This window comes from Alligator sinensis, unplaced genomic scaffold (genome assembly GCF_000455745.1).
Source record: "Alligator sinensis unplaced genomic scaffold, ASM45574v1 scaffold228_1, whole genome shotgun sequence".
NCBI classification, from domain to species: Eukaryota; Metazoa; Chordata; order Crocodylia; family Alligatoridae; genus Alligator; species Alligator sinensis.
This window is the reverse complement of record NW_005842044.1, coordinates 2521193-2539890: the sequence shown is the minus strand read 5'-3', so window position 1 is coordinate 2539890 and position 18698 is coordinate 2521193. Positions and strand designations below refer to the sequence as shown.

Here is an 18698-nt window from a genome sequence, read left to right as displayed (position 1 = left end):
AGTATCAGACTGAACTGATTTAGGTGAAATCGGTTTACTGAACTTCTGTCCCAGATCCCTTCCAGATTCAAGTTGACTCACCGTCCCCCAGCATCCCAGGATACTTTGCATCTCTCCCACAACCCCCACCCCTTCGCAGGGTGGGCGGGCTAGCCTTGGCCCAAGCTGTCTGCTCCAGCCCCGCAAGGTGTGCTCTAGCGCCCCCCAGCTTCTGGCCTGGGCCACTGCAGTCACATGGCTGCATTTCTGGAATCAAAAGTGAATGTCTGTTCACTTGCCTAGCGGTCCAATCTACACAACTTAGACTAACCTGCGAAGACTGACCTGATTCAGCCTTGGGCTTTCTGACTCTCTGTACTTAGCCCTAGAGCACAACAGTGGCAGCATCTGATCTTTGGTAACAAAAACTAGAAGATGCTTTTGCATGCCCTAAGAGTTATTCTTAGGAAAAGAAAAACTAAAAGAAGACAAAGTGCCCTACCTACATCCATTGCTTTACATCCCTGCTCCTCCCTCCTAACCCCCACTCCTCTGCACACTCCCACCCACCTCCCCTTTGGGATAATTCACAGAAATAAAACGAGGCATCGCATGCTGTTCCCCAAACTTGACTTATTTTGCAAATCCGGAATGAAGATCTGGCTTCAGCAGCCACTTGAGATTTTAATATGCAACGTTCTGGAATAGGCCGAGCCCTTCCACCCAAATCTGCAGATCAATCCCATAACCATGGAGCTAATTAACAGATTCCACATGGAAAACTGCGACACTACATTTGACAACCCTATCAGATGCATGGAGAGAAAAGGGAAAGAAGGCACTCCTGAAGCCTTCTCCCCTCCCCAAGACTGTTCCTGTTTTCAAAAGGAATGTCTTGCTAAACATTTTCTGGCAGCCATGTGTATAGCCCTTGTCAGGAAAAAAAAAAGGACAAGAAACAAAAAACACACACTTTAAGACTAAAGCACTGGCTCTGAGAAGAGCAGAGCAGAGCAGACCCCCGCAATCAATGCTTCTAGTACAACACAGAGCAAACAACCTTTTCAAACGAAGTGCCAGATGAAATATGGGACTATAACTTCTGCCTGAGCCCAACAAACTGCTCCAATGACTTTATACAACCCATAAATCTCATGGCTGCTGTAAACCTGTACAAACAATTAAACATAGGACAATCTTAATGAATAACCGGGGAGGGAAGGATATAATAGTGAAGAGGCATTTGCTCATGCTTTTCCTACAGGCTTCATTAGACGTGTTTAGTCTGGAGATTAGTTACGTTTGAACTTTTAACACTTGAGTAACGTTTCAGATTATAGGGCCAAATTCGTAACCACTATGTCTGAAAGAAAATGTAGGATCAGGCTCATATTTTCCTAACACCCACTACTGTCAAAGGGTCAGGATGGCTAAACTGTAACTGTAATAAATAGAACAGCCAAGAGGAAATCTGTTATCATTTTAAGCAATATGATACAAATCAAGTCGCATGCTATATAAACTTTTATGTGCTCCGAGAAGAGAAAACCTTCGCTTTGCGTATTTTGCCCATAAAGTTGAACGGGTCTAATAACAGTCAGCACAAGCATCTAAGACTAAAACTCAAGAACATACAGAATAGTTAGGTTTGAATGTACTGAAAGCGCTTTGGCTATAATGCGTCGAACAATTAAATTCTTCCAAAAGCTGTTTCAGATGCACAAAAGTAAAAGGCAGGTTATAGCCCAGCACGCTTCTGGCAATTACATTTTAAAGAAATTAAATTCACTGCTGAGCACACATTTGGAGACTGGGCATTGATATCATCTACCGCCTCCCAGGACAGGACATGCACCAGGGCAGCGATCATACAAACGTCTTCACGCTGTTCCATTAACATGAACAAACCCAGTTCTGGAAGCACAGTGATGATAGGGAAGGTCAACAGCCAAGCCAACTTTTAGCTGATCTTTTGGGATTCACAGTGATGAGTTTGTACCAGTTTGCAGAAACCTGGACTGACACCAAATTCATTTCGAATAAGACACCAAACAGCTATCAGATGAGAACAGTTTAGGATAGGATTCGGTGACTAAGCTGATCCAATGACTCTCAGCATATATGCACTGATAAATCAGCAGGATTAGACTGGAGAAACGTAGCTGGGTCTTGGTGACACGCAATAAAACCGTTTGCAGGCCAGGGGCCAAACAAAGGTTTTTGATAAGGAATCCACAAAAATCTGAAAAATGCAGAATATCCTCAGTGTATGAGAGACAAGCCATCACTGTCGGCCAAGTTTTTAACAACAATGTAAGCAAATGTGCTGCTCTGCTATGCTACGGGGCAGACAACTGTGCTGTGCTTAAAGAAAGTGCTAATAAATGTCCATAGACTGAAACACACAGTCTGGGATTTATAAGTGAAAGCTATTCTGTGATTAACCAGCCCTTAGAGATATCTGATGAAAAACATCACTTTACACCAATTACCACTACGGAGCCCAGCTTTGCATTCGATCCTTTTCCCCATTCACTATTTTCAGATAAAATTTCGGGTCCATCAGTAAGTTCAGAGGGGGGAAAAATAACTTAAAACTCAGGAAAACAGCTAATATAGATTATTTCGTATGCTCCCATGCACCCCACAAGACCTCAGAAATATTTTTAAGCTTCTCAATGATGTTTTCAGAAGAGCTCAGCTGCACAGTACACAGTAAGACATTGTGCTTTTGCCTTATGTATCAGTTGGTAGCAATATGAAAGAAAATACATTTTCCAAAGTATATAGAAATATTTTCTGGAGCAGAAGCCTAATATTCCCCTTGGGTGACATTAAGAATAATTAACTATTTGGCAGCTGCTAAGTTTAAATTGAGCTACAAACCAACAGGTTTATTTTATCACACTGAACTTGGTAATAGTGTCCCTGCTATTTTCTTCCTCCACTCTCCGTTATCTGCAATGCTTTTTTTACAAGCTTAGAAACAAAAATGTGTTTCCCTATTAAATTTGTCTGTCTTTATTTGGCAAGTGTTTTCTTACACGGCTCCCCATCCTGATGTCCTGTACATGCTAACATGCTTACACAAAGGTTTATTTCCCCACTGACACCAGCATGATTAAACACAGTTCTGGAAGGAATTTGAACACGCACTACAGTATTGCCACCGTGTACTTAATTCACTGTTTCTCCAATAAAAGATGCGGATTTTGCGTGCAGTGGGCAAAGCCGCTGCTCACCTGGAAGGACGTGGGGAGTGACGAAGAAGTCAGAGTCCTGTCCCAGAGCTTTTCTGAAGGCAATACAGCTGGGCATAACCTCACACTGGGGGCTAAGAACAAAGACTCCTGTAAAACCACAGCTACGTATTTTACCCAACTCATACCTTACGTTCAATTAGTCTGATGAACAAGAAATGAGGATGGTCTTCAAAAAGATCGGCAGCAATTTTAAAAGAAATGTAGTTGGAAAGGATACAGACTTCTAAAACTAATTTAAACATTTGCTACGGTGACAATACCTCCCTCCCCCTTCAAAACAACAGTAGATACGTGCCTTGTTATCGCGCTAAGAAAGTCACTGGGGATGTGCACGGAGATTCTCGCCTTCCCAGAAATGCACCAGCTAAAAGGCTCCCTAGAAGGTATTCAAGAGAAGAAGCCTGCTAGTTACAATGCTAAGCTATTTAAAACATCAAAAATATCTTCAACTGCATGAACAGTTAACCTTGACTCAGACCAGACCACGACCTTCTAGTCTACACCAAGAGAGATGGGGATGGAGCATTTCTTTGTATTTATTGGTTGCATTTATTGTGCATTTGATTTAATTGCAATCCTGCACTATGGACTGGATTTCTACCAAGATTTTTCCCTCCCCTCCCAGCTCTATTTTGGAGCTGAATGTGATCAATGGCCAGATTTTTTTTAATTTTTTTTTTTTCTCCTATACCAAAATTGGTCAGAGAAAGTGAACAAGGCCATCCTACTTCGCTATAATCTTCCTGTCTTCTGCACATATCATAGGAACTGATTTGTTAGCTGAAAGATAAAAGCATCTCGCATGCTAATGGAAAAACATAGACACGAGTAATATAGCTATCTCCTGAAAGTTCACACTTGTTGGACTACGACTTCTGCAGTGCTGTACCTGTGCCACTAAATAATGTAGTAGCAGGAGTGTTTTAAATCTTATTTTACTATCCCACATGCCTTTTTTTGGTGCTGCTCTCTATGCATGTGATATCCTCCTCAAACATTTTCCACCAGCCACTTTTTTCACTTCACTGATTCCCTCCTTGGCACTCTAGTCTACCATGAAGCCTACAAGGTGGGAGAAAAACATAAACCCATTTAAAGGAACTAAGTAATCATGACCATACCTGACTGATTAACTGTTACAGCTTATTATTGTAACCTTTGCCCTCCCACTTCCATTCCCGTTCTTTAGTCTGTTTATAACGAGTCTGTTCATTTCTCCAGTCCTTTCACATTTAGGCTCTCTCCATTGCTTCAGTGGACTGGAAATACATTTTTAATATTTGGGTTTACTGTACAAAGAATGTAGCTTCTAATAATTAATTATTAGAAAAAGCATATGGGAAGCTACCCAGAAAACAGCAGTATAATCCAGTACACGCGTAAGTGCTTGGATGACATCGCAGTAGCAAGAGAGAAATGCTGGGGTATTTTTTTGTGTCAAAGTAATCCTGAGATGTCTATTTTGCATCATTCCGTTTTTATCTATTGTGTACTTTACATGGAACAGATTACCACACTCCACTCAACAGATGGATTATATTTGATTAAAGTACTTGTGTTGTATGTATTTATATAAATCATCCAACACTTACCCTGGCAACATAACTGACAGTTAATTAAACCAAATAGACACAGCCACACTGGACAGTCCAACTGGCCATTACTGCTATGCAAGAATAATATTCATTGGCCAGCACAGAACGAAATTCTGAACCACGTGCTAGTCTAAGCAGGTGCATTGCAATACAGCAACTCCGGCAGACCAAAGTAAGAGAACTGGAAAAGTGAGAGAAGGGTATTGTTTGAGAAAAACTTGCCCTGCATCCTAGAAAGCCGAGTCTGAAAAACGGGCTCCCAGAACACACGTGCTAATCCTACCCACTGTGGCAAACGATAGAGGAGGAGACAGTTTCTCAAGCAGCTGAAGTCCAGACTGTTCAAGGCTCACCTTAAATTGCCCCCTGAAATAAATGCTACCATAAAAACTGTCTGGGTTCATATGTAACACTTTAAAAAGCCATATTTGACAACTATGTTGTCATAACAGTGAAATACAGACCTCCGTTACTTCAGAGTTTGTGAAATATTACTTATTTTCCCTACTAGCTGGCAGTGGGAATTTTGCTATATCCATGATACGGTATATATAATAAGTAACAGATGCCTATGAATTATGGTGCTATAATTCCATTGAGGGGTTCCAGGGATGTCAAACCACAAAAGCAAAGCCTGAGTAGTTTGTGTTGTTACCTGAACATGGAGATGGAATTACAGGCTTGTCATCCAAAAGCTGCCCTTTTTTAAATACTGCACGAATCCAATTTATTTATTTATTTTTATAAGGTTTTCCTCTCCCTTCCCCATACTCTCACAGTGCCTTCCTTCCTGCTCTCCTCCTGCCCCTTCCTCTCTCCTCGGATGGCTACTGGAGAAGCTGCAGGTGAAACACTCCTGCTCCCAGCTGTTCCTGGCATGCTACAATCATTCTCCTGACAAGAGAAAGCTAACGGGGTCTGCTGCTTTACGCTAACAGCGTCTTCGTCGTTCCTGTGTGCGAACATACTTGTGGATTCACACGATCCCTTCAAACACTCCCAGGAAACGGTGCTGACCATGTTATGAATATAAACAGTATCTTAAAGAAAACATTAGGCACGAGCTCTGAAACCTCAGGAATGCTCTCCTCCACACCTATCAAAGGTGGCCACCACCGTCATCGTTGGTGGTCTGCATCTTGACCGGGAGGCTCATATCCCCCTTGCAAACTTAACAGCAAGATGTCTCAGTAGACCTTTGTGACATTCAGGAACAAAAGACGTCTTCTAAAAGATGCAATGGCATGAGAGACGGGTGGTTTTTTGTTTTAAGAGGATACTACAGCCTTTTGAGTTGACACGGAGGCCTTCAGAAAACAAGAATACCCTCAGCCTCCATCTACAGGCTGCATATTTCAATGCTGCTCCCTTTTTCAAACAGCAGGAAAACTATTAATTTCCATAAGGAAGTGCAACACTAGTTAATATGTATGTGCTAATAATTATGTAACTCTAAAATCCACAAATGCATTTTTTAAGGAAAATATATTCCTAAGAGTCAAAATAAACTTCCATCAATAAATATGGCTTATGGTTATCATTATGCCAATTAATTGCTTTAATTTGAGAATTTTGGATTTGATTCTCAGTTTCAGTACATAAAATTTTCCATTGAAAGCAGATTTTGGCATTCCTTGCATAAGATACAGTGGTTAGTGTTAACATGCAACCAAAAACTTTATGCAGGCAAATAAACTTACTTCCTCCTCTTTGGGCTTACTTCCAACCCCCTGCTTTTAATATATGATGTACAAATGTCCCACAACACTACTTTTAATATAAACCAGGAGCCAGAAATGCCCCATGAGAGCATTTCTTAGGTCAATACTTTTCACTTTATTATTATTCATGCCTATACCTATATGGAAATGTAGAATCACCTACTTCATTTTTAATGATTCATGTATTTCTTTAGGGGAAAATATTTTGCGAACAAAATCAAGCATGCCCTAACAAATGGTATGAATACATAACTGAAGAGAGATTTGCTTTTACTGGATTCTTATTATAAATGTTAATTGCAGATAAATATTAAACTTCTCTGTTGAACAGCTTAACAACTTCATGACTGCCTGGTATAATACACCCAATACCATGAAGTTGCACGTAACTTTTATTAATAAGTGGGCTGTGAATAGTACAGCCAAAATATTTGGTTGGGATGGAAAAGACGGCCCAAACTGAATTTATTTGAGGAAAAGTTGAAACATATATACTTACCAACTAAAACCATTATGTACATATCTTACCCACTGAAACGTTGTAATTGTCATTTTAGAACAAGAACATATTTACTGGATATTTCTTCCTTTTCCCCACCCCTATCCACTGCCAGAGACACCTACATGCTCTCCCTCTCTCGAGGTCTGTCTACACTGCAGTCAAAGGGGCAATATCAGAAAATAAGTACAGACTTAAAGCTAGCCAACTTGAGCTATTTTTAGTACAGGAGAAGCAGCATAGCTCATGCTGCTGTGGCTTCAACAAGGGCTTAACAAGCCCATCAGGGACTCTGGATTCATATTTGGGGGGGGTCGCCTGCAATGATACCTGTGCAGCCCTGGCTGATACCTAAGCTAAGCACAGCACAGGTCTGTCCGCACATCACATCTGTAGCTGCCCTGTAGACGTATCCCTCCTTGCCTCACATGCACACATGCATGCTGCATCTATTTGTCAATGGTAAACCTCACTTGCAAGAAAAGTTGCAGCCCAAATTCAATCACCTAAAATGTCACCATTTCTCCGTGTATACTAGTTATACACTTATGACATCTTTGCACGAACCTGTTGTGACTGCCACCTGACTGAGACTAACTCTATTCCTAAGGGTTTTAAAAGACAAACGTGGTAGGCGTGTTACTGCAGCCAGGACAGTCCAGAAAATATGAAGCATGGATTTTGTTGGTGATCTCTTTTAGTGGCCTAACTGAATAGTTAGGAGATGTATTTCGGGCACCAAGTACCCTTCTGCTGAAGGAAAGCCTGTCTAACTTGTCCCCCAACTACACAGTTGGTCCCCCCCCAAAAATGTATCAGCCAAGAAATCCTCACCTCTCAAAAGACACATGAAATGTTTTGGGTAGACCTTTCCATGCCATCATTCTGATTTTTCTTTTACCTGAGCCACTATATGATGACGAGGAAGGTGTCCGTCGTGAAAAACTTTTCACTGCAAGACTCTGGCCACGCTGTTTCCGCCGCCAAGCAGTCCGGCATTTGGAGTCTATGCTCTGCTTGATCCGGTACCAGTCAGACTCTGAGATTCCAAATTTATAGAAAAGGTGGCCTGCAATTAGAAAGACGAAAAAGGGTAGACCAGAATAGAAATCCACATTCTGTGTAAAATACACCCATCAACCATGCAACTACAAAGACTGCCATGCATTGCAGAGCAAGAAAACATCTACATGAAAAAACTTCTGTAGACATATGCCCAAAGCTACCTTGAGGAATAGGAGACAACCTCTGGGAGAGATTTGCAGAACTAGAGCTGTGTGCAATCACTACAACTGCATGTGCAAACAGAGTAAATGCCCACATGCAAATGACCAATGGTGCATCCAACTGACGAAGGATACACAGTTTCCCTACTGACTTGCACACTGTACCATCAGGCTTAAGATGCAATGTTGATAGTCTGCTAGATCAGCTGCCCCCTTGCCAACTATGCTTATTAGCCACAATTACAGAAATCTGATGACAACTGAAAGCCAGGGCTAATTTCTGTTGTGAAAAACCCGCTAGGGTCCCTCTGACGATTCCTAAAAATCCCACAAAAATAAATTACAGGGTGCATAATGAACGTGATATAAAGTCAGTTTTCTAATACAGTTGTTTCAGTAAATTATATTACAGTAAAACCCAGATTCTTCATAGGGTAAAGTTCCCTTACCCCCCAAAGAGATGAGGATTGGTGAACTAGCCAGGCACTGTGTGCACATAAACAGTGGTGAAGAACTGCTTAAGTGAGCCAGATGTTTGCTGCAGCTTTTATTTCAAAGGACCCAATTTTCTAATCTGGGGACCACCGCAGTGGTTCAAGTCAGTGGAGAAGCAACGCCTTTGAAGAGAAAAGCTGCAGCAACTGCCTGAGCAACTCGTTCTTAATTCAGCAACCCACTGTTAATTACACATATAATTGTAAATCATCCCAATCACAGACAAAAAAATCCAGGTTCTGCTGCAGCTTCCCCATTCAGCATAGAAACGATTGCATGAGTTGCGTGGCATGAAGACTGTGCACTGAAGCGCACATGGTTTGGGTTGTGTTGCAAACTCAGGCTAGGTTCGCTAAGGCTTGAAAGTTTTGCAGTAAACACGGACCTAGTTACAAGTGAAACAGGAGAAGCAAGCAGAAAACATAGGGCTGTGTTTCCAGCATGCTTGGAATAATTGGTTTCAATATCTATGACATTATGGTTAAAAATAATGGGAAAGAAATAACTTGAACATTTTTACAAGTTCCCAGCACATGGTTGCCAACTTTCATGTTTCTACTGCAGTCCTGCAAGGACTGATTTTTTTTTCTTAAAGCTCCAGTTGCTGGAGTCATCTGATTTTATGTTAAACCTCAGACTTCTCAAAAAGATAAAGACATTTCTAGCCCTCAGGGTTGAAGAAAAAGCCCTGAAAGACTAAACCATAAAAGTTCAACAACCAGAAGGAAAATAAAATTAACCCAACGTTAATTTATTTTAGAACCTCGTTATTTCAAAGCCCACCTCAGAATGATTGAGCCGGGTTTTGGTGCAGTAATGAGACACTACCTTACAAAACATCCACGATTTGTGATTAATTCCACTGCCAGAAAATGGGACCGGGTGTTTTGCTATAGCCACTCAAAAGGCCCAGCAACCTGGAACTAACCCAAATTGTCTCTGCTTACTATGAGGATACACTTATGTCCTAGAAGCAAAAGACATTTATTTAAAATGAAACAGCTCTCTTAAGTGTTTGCCACTCCTTTTACCTAGCAGCTTGCTTGCAGGACTTCTAAATGAAAAGGTCTCTTCTCCACAGCCTGTTAATCAAGCCTACTTTTAACGGCCTAATCCGACAAAGCACTTAAACATCTGCTTAAATTTAAGAGAGGCTGGTTTGTCCCACTGCCGTCATGTATGATCCCCTACTTGAAGTCAAACGTTCTTAGAGTACTTTGATGGATGGGGACCTAACAGGGGTAAAATTCCAGATTCAAGAACAAGCTGCAAACGCTAACATTTGCTGCTTTTCTTTAATACTTTCCGTTCTATTCCTTTTGAATAATTTAAATTCACTTTGAATTTCATTAATTCATCTACAGCTCTTACTACTTGTTATACATACAGAGTATTTAATCTATTTGGTGTATGGGGCTCATTAAGCCATCGCCATCTTTCTAAAGCTGGCTCCATTTGTTAACGTTCTTACGTTATCTTATAGTTTCATAGACGTTAGGGGCTGGAAGGGACCTTAAGGATCATCGGGTCTAGCCCCCCTGCACTTGGGCAGGCATGCTGTACATTTGCTTGTTTTGCAGATCTCCCCTTGAACGAAGACAACATAACCAAGGAGAGAAAAACACTGGCATCAAAGAATTTCAGATTGAAGCACCACAAAGGCCCAGGAGTTCTCACTGGCAACTAACAGCAAGCAAATATGCTATGTAGAGATTATTTTACAACTACTACATTATGCCTTAAAAAAAGGGCAGAAAATTAACTGAAATTATTATCTGTCGCTGTGTAATACTTTCCTTTCCGTAGGTGTCAGCAAAATGAAAGCACATACTGTACTGTAAATACCAAGACCACATTTCTCTGAACTTAATCTATTCCCCTACAAACTAATATGCAGTATTCAGAAAAACAGATTTATAAGTTTTTGCAATAACGTTCAGTAAAAGCGGTTGTTTTAACTCTTTAGATTCATCCGAGCCCTCAGTCTGTGCAGAAAACTTATGCCTTTGTAGAGAAGATTTGCTGTCTTATGCTGAAGTTGGCAGCCATTCTTCTGCATGAGGGGTGGGCAAAATATGGCCTGTGGGCCAGATTCGACCCATCAGTTGATTGTATCCGGCCTGTGGAAGTTCCTGAAGCACTCTGCATGGGACTGAGCCCCACCTGCTTCTGCCTGGAGCAGCCCGTGCCACGCTCCCGTCCCATACCCGCTGATGGCCCTGGCCCCAGCCCAGGCAGTACGCACACCTTTCCAGCATGGCTGCTCTCTGCTGCTGCAGACACCTGGGTACTGCTCAGCGCTCTCACCTCCAGCGGCTCTTCCTCCACGTCCTTCTCCTGCCCCTCCTGCAAGCTCCAGGCAGCAGGTAGTACGGGGAAGTGGCGGCATGAAGCAAGCAGCAGCCAAGTTACTCCTGCCCCAGCATGTGGGGCTCCAGCTCCAGCTGCCTTCCACCCACTCTGCCTGCCCTGTGCAATGAGCACTGGCTGGGCAGGGCCATCGGTAGGTAGGAACACAACACAGACTGCCCCGGGCAGAAGCAGGTAGGGCTCGGTCCCATGCAGAGCACCGCGGGGGCAGCCACAGGTCAAATGTACCTGCACCAGCACCGCACCCCCCAAGCGAGCTCTGCTGCTTGCACTCCCTGCCGTCCCTTCCACCCCAGCCTGGCTCCGGGACCTAGCGTGCGGGCAGCCCCCCCACGCACATGCACACACCCAGCCCCTCTGCACACCTACCCCACCTTCCCAACCCTCCAAACACACATGTACAAGAGTAAGACTTTATTTTGAGCTGTTCTGCAATTGCCTCTATATATACTATTCTAAAAAACATAAATCAGGACCAAAATTCGTTTTTGAAAAAATTCAAATATGTTACAGTAGATATCTGATTTTTAGTATGATTTTTTTTTTTAGCTATAATTTATTAAAATGATGTCTTCTGAAACATACCGTGTGTGCGGCCGGCCCTCGACACCTCATCAAAATTCGTTAAGTGGCCCACCAGCTGAAATAATTGTTCTGAACCCTGGATTTGCAAATAATCCTCTTCTGTAGCTACAGGTATCCACATAAATACATTTTATATGCAGTAGAGAGTTGATTATCCAGAAAATCAATTAACCAGAAAGCGTGCTCTTTTTCCATTTTGCACATAGTCTCTCAAGAGGTAAGACAAAACAATGCAACAACAGAAAAGGAACTTGAGATTAAGGAAAGGGTACAATTGGTATTGGCAGTATAATACAGCAGGGCAAGGTAAAATATGACACCTTATTCAAGCAGGAATTGAAAAGCTATAAACTATTGGCAACAAGGTCATCAAGAGTGACAGCGCTCTGTTCATAAGACAAAAATTAGTACGTAGGAACAGATGTTGACTACTGAGGTTAAAGATGCTCAGGAATGTCCTGATGAAGAGTGAAACATCTCTCAGATGAGACAATTTTTAATATTTACCTACATACTGCATGCGGCTCTCCCCCCCCCAAAAAAATCAGCCCTCCAAAATAGAGAGGCATTTCTTAAGCAGGTTCTTTCTTCACTGGAATAGAAGCATGGAGGAACAGAAACATGGAGACATGTGTAATGAATGCTAACAGAAGCAGGTGATGACTGCTGCTTCTCCCCAGGCCAGCAAGCAGCAAGGGTGGACTCAGTTTAACCCTCCCACAGCTGCTGCCCAATTGGCAGAAATGTTTAGCTGAAACGGCTGGGTTAAAACCATAGCTTTTGCCTGAGGCAACCAGGGCAAGGTATGCAGACAGCTCTGGACCATGCCCCTGGAAAAGTCCTTTTTTTCCTCCTCTTACATTCTGCCTTCCAAAAAACAAGGTGCGTGTCGTATTTGGGGCTGTGCGGTATGTGAGAAAATATGGTGATAAGTCTTTGCACAGATAAGCACAATGGATAAAGAAAGAAGCTGACTTTAAACAACAGAAAACAAAGAGGTTTTATAGTCCCAGATTTTCAAAACTGTAAATACACAACCATGCACCTAATTAGATCATGCAATTCCTAGCTAGATACTAGCCTTACAATTGTTATAGACACATGATCACAGGGCATTTCTAACTTTTTATTTATATGAACAATTACCATAGCTGCATATGCAATCACAGCAACCGCATACACAGAGTAGGTCTGACAATTTGGCCTTGAATAAAAAAATCTGACTCTCATATGTGGGCTCTCACATAATGTCGATACTAGAGCCAAGTACAAAAAGTAAAATTTTAAAATTCTGGGACTGATCAGATGCATGTGAATCTCAGATATGACTTTACCTGCACCCCCCCCCATTCATATAAATGATACATTTAAGTACAGCGGAATGCGTTGGAACTAAATACATTTATCCTATAAATAAAAGTTCATTATAAAATCAGAGGCGAGATTTGTGATATGTTTGTAAACGATGACCATTAGAGCATCAAAACCATCAAACTATGGTTTCAGCTTCCTCCATACTCCCAAGCATTAATAAATCACATCAGAATCACCTTTTACTCAAGCTGCAGCTACAACTCATCACTCTAAGCTTGAGTGAGTGGTAGAGAAGGAATAAAATAAGCCCCCTAACTTTGAGAGGTCTACATTAGAAGAGAAGAGGAATCATTCAGTGAATAAAGATTTCAATCTATCAGAGCAAAGGCCGCATGGAGAATAATGCTATATTCATTCTAGCATCTAGAGCAGTGGCTCTCAACCTTTTTAGACTTGTGTCACTTCTCACTGGACTCAGGGCACCTCTTGGGAAATACCAGCTCTTCCTTTCACTTGCGTCTTGACTACGAAAAACAGTAGAGCAATTCTTCTGTTGCAAAAAACCAAGAAAGACGTCAACAAGTCAGAAACATTTTTGGCACCATGGATTCCTACTTGAAATCTCTGCTTGCGAATCACATGCAAGTCTCTTCACGCCAAACAGTGATAATATTGCGCAGCACCTGGTAGCATCCTTGTAAGAACAATACGGCCCCTTAACTGAGAATCACTGGCACAGTGAGCCCAGATTTCAACACTGCCCATCTCAGAAGATAGCTGTGCAACCGCTCTGCTGTAAAACACAGCAAAATACGCTTACAGTGCAGCAAGTTGGTAAAAGAGGTGATAACAGCATTTTAAGAGTTAAATGTACATACACAGGGGACAATGGGAGTAAAAAATGTAGATTATCTAATGACAGCTGAAAATATTTTCAGACGTTCTCTTTCTTTAGGGCCATGAGTAGTCACTAGTAATGTTCAAACAAAGGATGTTCTTGTTTCTAAACATTATGGGTCCACTGTTTGCTTTTTTTGGGAACCTCACTTCCTAAACAACGTTATCTCTGAAAATACACATGCAAGTCTTAAAATAGCTCTGTTATTCAGTAACTTGTAAAGAGGCTGAGTAATTTTTATGCCCCAGATGAATATCAGCAACAGCACAGGAGACAAAAGGATCTGAACAAAGGATTCATAGAACCATTCTGTGTTCTTGGAAATACAGACAGAGAAAGCTGTCAACCCACTGGCTTGGTCTCCAACTTTCAATTTCTGCAATAAAGCACAAAACCACCATAGTAAATAGAGACAGAAAAAGAAGGGGAAAAAAACCATGTCCAGGGATATTTAGGGAGAAGAAACCTAAACCAGGTAGAGCCATCTTAATAAATATTGAAGGAAGAACCCTGGATTGAATAACACTCAGCTTTCGAATAAATTCTACTTTGAGGGACCTTTATGCAAAGGTCAATGGAAACCTGAAATGAGGCAAGAGTCAATATATTTCCAAAACCTAGAAAGGATTCTGTCTTATCACCTTTGTGTAGTTCAAAGAAAGGATAAAAAAAAAAAGTTGTTGCATATTTTAGAGATGGCTTTACACACTATCAATGCAGTGTAAGCAGTAAGCATCAGGAAAATAATTCTGTTCTCAGGTTCCCGACCTAAGATGCAAGTTGAACAACGTGGGATTTGAACCACGTGAGGCTACATAAGCAGTCCTACGATAAGACAGTAACCTGGTGGTGCAGAGAGTTTCCTGGAAGGTTAGAAATATTTATTTAAACCCCTCTTAGGCTGAGAAGGGACTTAAACCCAACTGTCCCTCTTCCTGCATTGGTGCTCTCAGCATAAAGTACTTTAGAGTTTTTTGAGATACCTGATTTGCAACATAATTCATAAAATGGATCATTTTCTTTACTACAAAAATCTCCATGCAAAACAGGAACCCTGTATTTTCTTTAAAAATCAGAATCTACTCAGAGGAAGTAATCGCAAGCAAACAATAAATTATAAAGACAGACGTTTAATTAGCAAATACAGCAAAATGAAATACTGCATATTCAAAACCAGAACCCTGAAAAACCTCCTCTAAAACATAGAACTTCGTCTGAATAGCTTTATTTTTCAAACATGAAATATTGATATTGCTTGTTTTTTATGCATGCAGGAATCCTTTAGAAAATGAAAAAGATAAGGGTTTTTATATTTCTGTTATATTTTGGGTTTTGGCAGAGTTCCATTAGCTGCCCACTGATCTGAGATGTTGCATTACTTTTCCTTCTGTTGTTGTTGGGTTTTTAATATGATATTTCTCCCCAGATTACTGAATAGATATATTTTCATGAATTTAAATAAATACATTTTAATCCCAACACATCGCTTGATCAAAAATTCTTTCTTCCTTAAATACAACATGGTTTTTAAGCTCCTGAGAAAAGGAAGGATAGCATCAAGCTAGAAAGTTAAAAAAAGCAACCTAGGAGCCTTCCTTTTCTTTTTCTTTTTTTAATTTGACAGTAATTGGATGAAAACTCTGAAAATCAACTTATGCTTCGGATTCTGCAAGCTTGGACAAGTGAAAGACGCTGATTCTTTGGGCCTGTCTGGAAAACATTTTTTTTTTTTTTTTATAAATAAATGAGTTGGAGATTTGAAGTCGTTTTTATTAAACACTAATAGTATGTGACAAGTAAATACTGAGTAGTACTTAATATCTGAACCAAGCATCTCTGAAGTTGTTTTCTTTGCCTTTGGGCTTCAATCTTTCCAAGCCAAAGTGTGGTCATACATTGACCATATTGAAATAATTTTAAAACAGCCATTGTTTACTCATTTGAGATTTTTATTTTTTTGTAAATTCCAAAAAGGGTGGAAGAGAAAATAAAAATGTGCCTGTTCATGGAAAACCTGCCCTTAATGCATTTAGCTGGGGGGCAAAAAAAACTCTGGCGACTTTCCACAGTCACATGCTTTGAGAACGTCACTCGCATCATCACATGTTGACTTCCCAGAAGGGCATTCTCATTCAGTGGCCCACCCACATCCAAAAATACAGGAATGGCCCTTTCCAAAGAGGAGGTAAGCAATGAATCTTCCGTGTTCGTGTTGTCATCACGGTCCTTTTGCCATCACCCCCAAGAGCTTTCAAATAAAAAGGCAAATCTACACTTCCAGACTAATACAAAGTTCAGCATATATGCTCTACCATAAAGACTGCATGCAGGGCTTACTTAAAAACATACCCTAAAAATCAATGGAAAATGTGTCCTGCCACATCCCTAAAAATAGCTTTAGTTACCATATTGCTGCTGACACCAAAAATAAATTAAAAAACCCCGTGGTCTATAAAATCAAATATATTAAATGCTCTTAGTAGGGCTGGAGTGTTGGGCTAGGGACAGAAATTACATGTAAGCTGGTATAAATGACAGGAAACCAGTTCAAATCTATAACACAACGGACGTTCAGTGCACATAAACTGCTTTCAAAATGGCTGAAGCTGGTTTAAGATAAACTTGGATGGATGTAGTATCAGACTTAACTGATTTAGGTTGAATTGGTTTATTGAACTTCTGTCCCAGATCCCCTCCAGAGTCAAATAAACTTGCAGCCCCCCCAGTATCCCAGGATGCTTTGCACCTCCCCCCCAAAAAACCCCATGCACAGTGGGCAGGCTAGCCTCGGCCCAAGGTGTCTGTGGCAACCAAGCAAGGGGGCATTCTCTAGCACCCCCCAGCTTTTAGCCTGGGTCACTGCAGGCATGTGGCTGCATTTCCGGAAGCAAAAGTGAATGTCCATTCACTTGCTTATCAGTTCAGTCTACACAGCTTAGACTAACCTGTGAAGATTGAATTGATTCAGCCTTGGGATTTTTGACTGTCTGTACTTAGCCTTGTAGTCATGATGGTCCAGGAAATGGGTAAGCAGCAAGGTTTTTTTATCATTATTATATCCCATATTAGATTGACTGTATAGCGGGGAGAGATGTTTAACAAGCTTTCAAACACAAGGATGCTATTGACATATTTTGATTTTTCACATACTTTCTAACTGGAGGCTTCTGGTTCAAAAGGTAACAACCACAATGTTTCTCTATGCATGATCAAACTCAGCCAGTAATAGAGTTCAAGTGAAACTCTTCAGTGCTGCAGGCGATGACTTCTTAGTTATATAAATCCTCAACTATACCACGAGAGAACACATATGGAGCCTTACCCTACATTGTTTTTTCGGCAAAATGAAGATTGCATATTTTTGCACAATCCTCCCATAACAAATATGGCAGAGTGGCCCAGCAATCACTTACTGGGAGTAACAGAAATCTACTGTTATCAAAAATGGGACTAAACTACAAATAAATAGCTTTAAAAACTCCACTTCAAAGCTCTTACTCACACAGGTAGTCTCAATAAAGTCAACTGTCTTGAAGTCAAACATGTTTAAGAAAGTTGTTGAATCAGGACCTGGGCATAGTGACAGTAAAGATTATGGTCCTTCTGAAAGTACATTTTTGGCATAATTTTTGTGGCTTCCAGATACTGTAGTGATAGGTCTACTTCAGTTGCAGATATAACAGGATATACCTGACAACCATTAAGGAATTGATCCCTAAGCATTATATTTGCATTTCTGTCACAAATTAAGAGGGGGAAACAGACCTCTAGCCATAGCATTTTGAATATGCAGCTGTTAGTGCATTTCAGAGAAAGTATGGGAGACTGAACAAGACGTTCCCCCAAATCCAGTGTACCATCTATTCCTGACTCTATGCAACAGCAGCCCTGGTCCCCGACTCCAACAACGTGATGGGTTGATGCTTCATCTTATCCTTTATTACTATCTCTACAACAAAAACGCTAGCGTCTAATATACATGCATGAGATATGGTTTAGTCATTTCAACATAACCAACTCCAAGAAACCATGTTTCCCTGCCCCAGCTCCCAAAACAAAGCAGAGCTCCAACTAAACGTCTGGCTGGTAGGAACACTTCCTCAGGATCAACAGGGTGCGGTTTAATCTACCAATGTTAAAGGAAACCAGATGACTACGTCAAGCTCCAGTCAGTGAGATTTTAACAACTACTTGTAAAAAGGCTAATTAGAATGTTCAGACAATTTACTGATGAAAATTTGATGTAAACAGAGCTAAACCATGTGGAAGATCAGAGCAGAAGCTTCAATGAAAGCCAAATCAAGAAATCGTTTAAAAAAAAAAAAAAAATCAGCTTGTTCCGGAGTTAAACATCTATACCCTCATCAACGTAACAACAAAACTTCTCTCTCTCTTCTAAAATGCCTAAATCTCATTTAACAGATTACACATGTTATTCACTGCTTCAAATCACAACACTGTCTTCTGACATCGACAGCCACAGATCCCACAAATTCGGTGTGACAGACGGAGAAGCTGAGTCCAGATGGAGCTTCACAAGAGCCAAAAACAGTGTGGACAAAGCCGTCTTCTCAACCACACTGAAATGCAGAAAGAGGGCATGAGACTGTTCAGCCACTACAACCTACTAATGGAAACACTGCCCAAGGGAGATAAAATACAACATCAGCCTCAAAACAGGCCAACAGCTAGCAAGATTCGGAAAGTAGAGTAGAGGCAATAAAAACTAAGGAGGGAGTGAGTCAGTGTTTCC

The 18698-nt window shown here is 41.0% G+C and overlaps 1 protein-coding gene across 3 annotated transcripts in view; it reads right to left on the bottom strand.

Moving 5' to 3' along the window:
- Positions 1-18698, bottom strand: part of BANP (BTG3 associated nuclear protein) — a 191353-nt gene that overhangs the window by 100196 nt on the left and 72459 nt on the right. For all 3 annotated transcript variants that reach the window (XM_014519521.2, XM_006022768.3, XM_025203112.1), the window contains exon 7: positions 7959-8126. In XM_014519521.2, the coding sequence (XP_014375007.1) occupies positions 7959-8126 (168 nt within the window). The remainder of the gene's footprint in view (positions 1-7958; positions 8127-18698) is intronic.